At 51.4% G+C, this 6,237-nt stretch overlaps 1 protein-coding gene across 2 annotated transcripts in view; it reads right to left on the bottom strand.

Moving 5' to 3' along the window:
* GPR15LG (G protein-coupled receptor 15 ligand) overlaps positions 1-5,967 on the bottom strand; it is a 12,792-nt gene extending 6,825 nt beyond the window's left edge. Inside the window, exons 1-2 of one of the 2 annotated variants that reach the window (XM_007104035.2) lie at positions 5,567-5,967; positions 3,781-3,870 (exon numbers count right to left, since the gene is read on the bottom strand). In XM_007104035.2, the coding sequence (XP_007104097.1) occupies positions 3,781-3,870; positions 5,567-5,636 (160 nt within the window). In that variant the 5' untranslated portion in view covers positions 5,637-5,967. Of the gene's footprint in view, positions 1-3,780; positions 4,397-5,566 lie in introns of those variants that run through there. The other variant, XR_003677748.1, reaches the window with a different exon arrangement.
* Between the last annotated feature and the right edge of the window lie 270 nt (positions 5,968-6,237).

Raw genomic sequence — 6,237 nt, 5'->3', positions numbered from 1 at the left:
GGACGTGCAGGCTCAGCGGCCATGGCTCACGGGCCTAGCTGCTCCGCGGCATGTGGGATCTTCCCGGACCGGGGCACGAACCCATGTCCCCTGCATCGGCAGGCGGATTCTCAACCACTGCGCCACCAGGGAAGCCCCAGCACATTGATTTTTGACAATGGTTTTGTCAAATTGACCCAGAGTCCTGTGCCCGCCTCTTCCTGTCACCGCCAAGGTCCTAGAAGAGCACATAGGTAAAAGCCATGCTCAGGAAAGATGCCTTAGATTGGAGGGTAGGTGATATTGTCCTGCGTGTGTCACAGCTGGTGATGTCAGCTCAGGGACATCCTCCAGGCTGCCCCAGGTTACCTTCTCTTTCGACAGACATGCACAGACACTCCTATGTCAGTGAACTGGGATACAGAGGCTGAATTCCCAGAGCCTGGCACACCCAGTGTCCCTGCTGTTGATTCCACAGCGTTGAGTGAGCCCCAGGGTCAGCCCTGGAAGACGGCGGGTGGAACCTCCAAGACTGGGCGAGCTCAGGCTTCCTCCACAGCCACGGGAGGGCAAGTTTACGGGGTAGCTGGTGCCAGGCCAATGCCTGGCTTTATAGTCATGACCCCACGGGCAATGAGGTAATAGACTCTATGAAAATATAGAGTCCATTATTATACCCTTTCTTTCACAGGTGAGGAGACTGAGGCTTAGCAGAGCTGGGGTACCTGCTCAAGGGCACACAGCTAGCCGGTGGTGGAGCTGAGATTCCAACCCAGATGGAGCTTTCCTTCCAGAAAGTATGCAGTCTCCCTTGGGCACGCACATGTCTTCATAAGCGTGATGCTGGAAACTTCTCTCTCTGGAGGAGACAGTTTGTTGCAGTGGAAGGAGGAAGACAGATCCAAGTTCCTGGCTCTGCCTCGTAGTCTTTCTTTTTATTTATTATTATTTTTTTTATTTAAAAAATTTTTTTAATTATTTTTTTTCAGTAACCGGGCCTCTCACCGCTGTGGCCTCTCCCGTTGCGGAGCACAGGCTCCGGACGCGCAGGCCGAGCGGCCATGGCTCACGGGTCCAGCTGCTCCGCGGCATGTGGGATCTTCCCGGACCGGGGCACGAACCCGCGTCCCCTGCATCGGCAGGCGGACTCTCAACCACTGCGCCACCAGGGAAGCCCTGTCTCGTAGTCTTTCTGAGCCTCAGTTTCCCAATCTGTAAAAGGGTGACCATGTTTCCCCAGGGTGGTTCCAAGGACTTAAATGAGACCGCATGATAGGGACCTAGTAAAAATGTTTTTTGCTCTTCTTGTTCTAAGTTGTTTGCAAATTCCTGCAATGGAATTTAAAAGACATATACACTAAAAGAAATCCAGACTCAGCACGGGAGCCATGAACTTAGATTATTCTAAAGTCTTGTGTGACTGAAAAAAGAGCTGACCTTGTACTGTGCACAGGGAGTTAACCCAGCTGTTTCCTATGAACCATGTGGGCTTGTCTGTGCGTGTGTGTCTGTGCTTGTGTGTGCGTGTGTGCGCACGCACCATGCATCCTTAACTGCCCTTATGTTTATTGTGATGAAAGAAATTTTCACAGGGAGTTCCCTGGTGGCCTAGTGGTTAGGATTCTGGGCTTTCACTGTCGTGGTCTGGGTTCAATCCCTGACCGGGGGACTGAGATCCCACCAGCTGTGCAGCGTGGCCCCCCCAAATTTTTTTTTTCACATATTGAGAAATAGGGAAGTCATTCTGGCTTATACATGAGTTAACTTGAATTTTATGCTAACTAAAATAGCCTGTGTGTGGCCTATCAAACATACATTGTACATCTGCTTTGAAAATTAAAAGGGCACATTGACCAGAAGTAAAGAATGTCCATGTTTAAAATATAGATTAAATGCCCCTTTTCCTGGGATGCCAGCGCTGGTACTCCTTTGATTAGCATTCCTTCCCAGGTGCCAAGGTCATACTGAGTCGCTGTGTACATGCTGGTCTGTTCTTTTCTTTCTTTCTTTTTTTTTTTTTTTGCGGTACGCGGGCCTCTCACTGTTGTGGCCTCTCCCGTTGCGGAGCACAGGCTCCGGACACGCAGGCTCAGCGGCCATGGCTCACGGGCCCAGCCGCTCCGCAGCATGTGGGATCCTCCCGGACCGGGGCACGAATCCGCGTCCCCTGCATCGGCAGGCGGACTCTCAACCACTGCGCCACCAGGGAAGCCCTGTTCTTTTCTTTTTGAAACCTTGAAGAAATGCAACCCTGACTTGTTTAATGTTCTTCGTTCTGACAAGATAAAAAACTGTGCTGAAAACCCTGCTTCTCCACAACATTTTCTCAGAGTCATCTGGGAGGCGGGCTTCTGGGCTAGTCCTCAGTTTGGCTCAAATCAAACTATTTTCTATTCTTATTATTGATTGTTTATTGATTATCTTCATCGACAAGGGCCTCTGAGCAAGTCCTTCCTGGGGAGGGGTTGCAGGGTCTGAGCATACCCTGCCCCTCCCCATGGGGAAGGACTCACACACCTCCTCCTCCAGGCTGGAGCCTCCGGGGAGAGCAGAGCTGCAGTCAGCCAGCCCAGGCAGGGCCTCACACTGGGGTTCAGTGTATGAGAAGTGGTTATTTTTACCCGGCCCCAGCGGGATGGGAGGCCAGTCTCAAAGGAGGGGCTGTCAGCTTCTCCAGAGAAGCAGCCTGAGGCTGAGCCGAGCAGCCTGCCTCCCTCCCTCTGCTTCACACCCAGGCCCCGCCCACCCCCAGCTTGGTGCACAGGACTCTTGGTAGCTGAGAGGGGTGTGGGAGCTTGGCTCTGATCACAGGTTCCCTGGGCCATGGCCCCCAGAGGAGCCAGCAGGGCTGGGGCCTTCTCAGACTTCTGAGAGGGGGCCTTAGGCTGCAGGGGCAGGGGGGCGGCGCAGGCAGGAACCCTGGGTTTGTGTCAGGCCTGGCTGGCTTTTGCCATGGGGGCTCTGCCTGGCCCAGGCTCTAGGATCCTCCTACCAAAGGCCAGCAGAGGTCCAGCCGTCCTAACCTTGCACCCCGGGTCAGGCAACTCCCATGCATCAGCCTGCCCCTGGCCTGGTGCCCCTGGCCTGGTGCCCCAGTCCTGGGAGCTGGGTGCCTGCAGCCCTCCGCTGGCCTGTCTCTCTCACTCCCCAGTCCCCTCCAGGCCTTGGAGGAGAGACCTCACCCTGGCAGGGAGCCCAGATCTGCACCTCTAGCCTGGTGCCTTGGACTGGCGCTGTTTGCCTATAGCTCTGGGACTCCCTGGACCTGTGTGCCCCATCCCCTCTGGTCACCCTGCCTCACGCGCCAGCTCACTCACGAGGCCAACCCTGCCTTGGTTCGTAGCTTCCATGAGGGCCTCCAGACTCCCCCCCGCCTCTGTCTTCAGGCCTCCCTCTTGCCCATCTCCTGCCTGCTTGCCGGCTGCTTCCCCTGCCTGCCCTGTCCCCTCCACACTCCTGGTGCCAGTTCCTTTTCTTTCTTCAGGTCGCACAAATGTCACCTGCTTTGATGCCTCCCACCCAGGGTAGGGGTCTTCCCCATCCCATTTTCTAATGGCATCCTGTTCTTTCCCTTGTGGGAATGTATTCAGTTCAAGGTGATTAATTGTTGACTTTTGGGGGGGGGGTCAGTTTCCCCCACTAGACGGGAAGCTCAGCGAGGGTGAGATCATGTCTGCTTGTGGCCCTTCCGCAAAAGCGCCTGATGTCCCCCAGGCACGGGGGGCAGGGGGTGCATACACGGCCTGTCCCACGGCCTCCCCAGAGCTTCTCCTTACACCTGGGCAGGTGTGTGGTGCTTACCTTTCCGGGTCATCAGGTCAGGGCCAGGAACTCGGGGACAGCAGGGCTTGCCTTTCCCAGGCTTGGCAGGATGTCTCGGATGCATTCTCCCTGAGGGTGGACACAGGAACAGAGACCCTCTCTTAGCGTGCTTGGGGACGCCAGGGACTGGGTCTGTGCAGAAGTGACAGGAGGGAACTTCAACTCCCAAGGCAGAGGGCTCAGGAATGTTTATTCAAGGAAACTCAGGATGGGCCAGGCTACAAGAGGGCCCATGGGAAGAGTGGGCCTTGAGGTGATCTATTTTCCATAAATAAAAAAGTCAGTGTGGGGAGATACTCTGCCTCCAGAATGTCTTCCTCATGTTCCTGTCCGAGTAACAGCTCAGCACTGTCACTCAGAAGTGTCTATGCCCTTTGACAGTAATTCTCTCCCTTTGGTAATCTAAGAAAATAATCCTAAACTTAGGAAATGTTTTATGTACACACATGCTTTTTACCATATACTTAAAATAGTGCAAAGTTGTGACTCATTTGAATGTCTAAACATGTAAATTCATCACAGCACATTCACTTGATGGCAAGTTATACCTAAAAATATTAGTTAAATAACACCACTTTGGGGAATCTGCTAGAGATACTCCTAAATGGATAGGAAACTTAATGAGGAAAGGTATTCATCTTCATTGAATTGTCATTAAGGTAACATTGGCAACCTCTAACTTTTCCAACAGAAGAGGTCTGATAAATTGCATTGCTATAGACTCTTTATGAGGAACTCTAATCACTGCTTTCCGTGTTGTATATGTGGCAATGTTCATTGCAGAAACTTTAGAAAACAAATACTTTCTATAATCCTACTGTGCAGACAGAGATGGTTGCTGTTGACATTCTGGTATAAATGCTTCCAGATTTCAATCATAAGTATTTTTGGTGACTATAATAATACAGTGATAAATAAAAGAGATACAAGATTGAACATACAGAGAGTTTTCAATTACAAAGATGCTTGTATGCATACCGAAAAGAAATAAACAAAATGTTGAACATGGCCATTCTTGAGTCATGAAACTATGGGTGTTTTTCCTTCCATATTTATTTCTATATCCCCAAACTCCAATAAATGTTAAAATAACGATAATTGCTAAAACAAACAAACAAACAAAAGTAGTTTTTAGAGGGTTAGGCAAGAGTAAAAGCTCAAAATATTCAGCTATCTGAATTGAGAAAGACAGAAGAGCTAAATACTCATGCCCACGGAGGTGCAAGGACTGTCTCCCCCAGTTCCAAATGCACATGAACATGCCCCCCCACATACTCTCATCCCATCCGTCTGCCACAGGTGTCTCTTGTGCATGAGATTTGGGGGTGTTCAGACTCAGATGGTCTACTAATTAATTTATTTATTCACTCAACACAGATTGACTGTGCCCCAAGCTTCATGCACGTGTAATAGAGCAGCTCTAGAACTTCCAGCAAGGTAGGACTTCGGTGCACGAAGCAATCTAGCTGGCAGGTTGTGTGTCCGAGTGGTAAGCACACTGCTTTTACTTAGTTTTTTTGTGTGTGTGTCAGGGGAGCTGGGGCTGTGGATGGAGATTGCAGGGGTTTAAAACTCCCAAGCCACCCCCGGTGCTGCCGTTGTGGATAGAGGTGCTGTACAGGTTCAGGGGTGACAGTCCGTCTTTCAGGGCCCAGGACTGCCTGTGTGGGCCTGCCCTCCAACATTTCCTGATTCCAATCTTCCCAGACATGGGAATCCCTGTTCAGGGACCAGCACCTTGGGAGGGGGAGGGGCACAGTCCTACCTTCTGCGGAGAAGACGGACAAGCAGAGAAGCAAGATGCAGAGCAGGCTGGCGAGGGCTAGAAACCTCATGGTGGCCCGGTGGGAACCTCACGTCCTGGGGAGGCCGCTGTGCCGCAGAAATCCTCCCTTGGGGCCACCGAGGACCTTTATAGAGTAGCAGAGAGAGAGGTGTTTCCTGGTGGGCAGGGCACCAGCAGCCTTGGAATTCTCATAAAGGGTAGAGTCAGCCCCTCCCAGGAGGAAAAAAAACTCAGCTTTTCGAGAAGTTGAGAGCATTTCATGAACTGTAAAACAGAAAGCTGTAAATGCCCAGCCCCAGGAAGGAGCTCCCGACAATGGCCTCAGAAAGCTCCTGGCAGGGAAGAGCCACTTCCCAGGGTTGAATATTAACTTTTAGTGTCAGTATTCATTCCATCAAATACAGATTTTCCTGTTCATTCCTTAGATGTGGCAGGGAGGCCCATAAAACCCCTTGCAAAGCCTCAGGGAAGAGTCTTGAGCAGTGAATGAAAAATAGGGAGCACGGTGCTAGGAATCAGATGACCTGGGTTTGAGCCCTGGCTCTGCCACATATCCGCAGTGTGTCCTTGAATTTGCCGTTGAATAGCTTTGAATCTGCCTCCCGTCTGTGAAATGGGCACAGTGCTCTCTTTCCCACAAACCTGAACGA

The sequence above is a fragment of the Physeter macrocephalus genome, chromosome 20 (genome assembly GCF_002837175.3).
Source record: "Physeter macrocephalus isolate SW-GA chromosome 20, ASM283717v5, whole genome shotgun sequence".
In the NCBI taxonomy this organism is placed as follows: Eukaryota; Metazoa; Chordata; class Mammalia; order Artiodactyla; family Physeteridae; genus Physeter; species Physeter macrocephalus.
The sequence above is the reverse complement of the archived record's forward strand: the minus strand, read 5'-3'. Positions and strand labels throughout refer to the sequence as shown.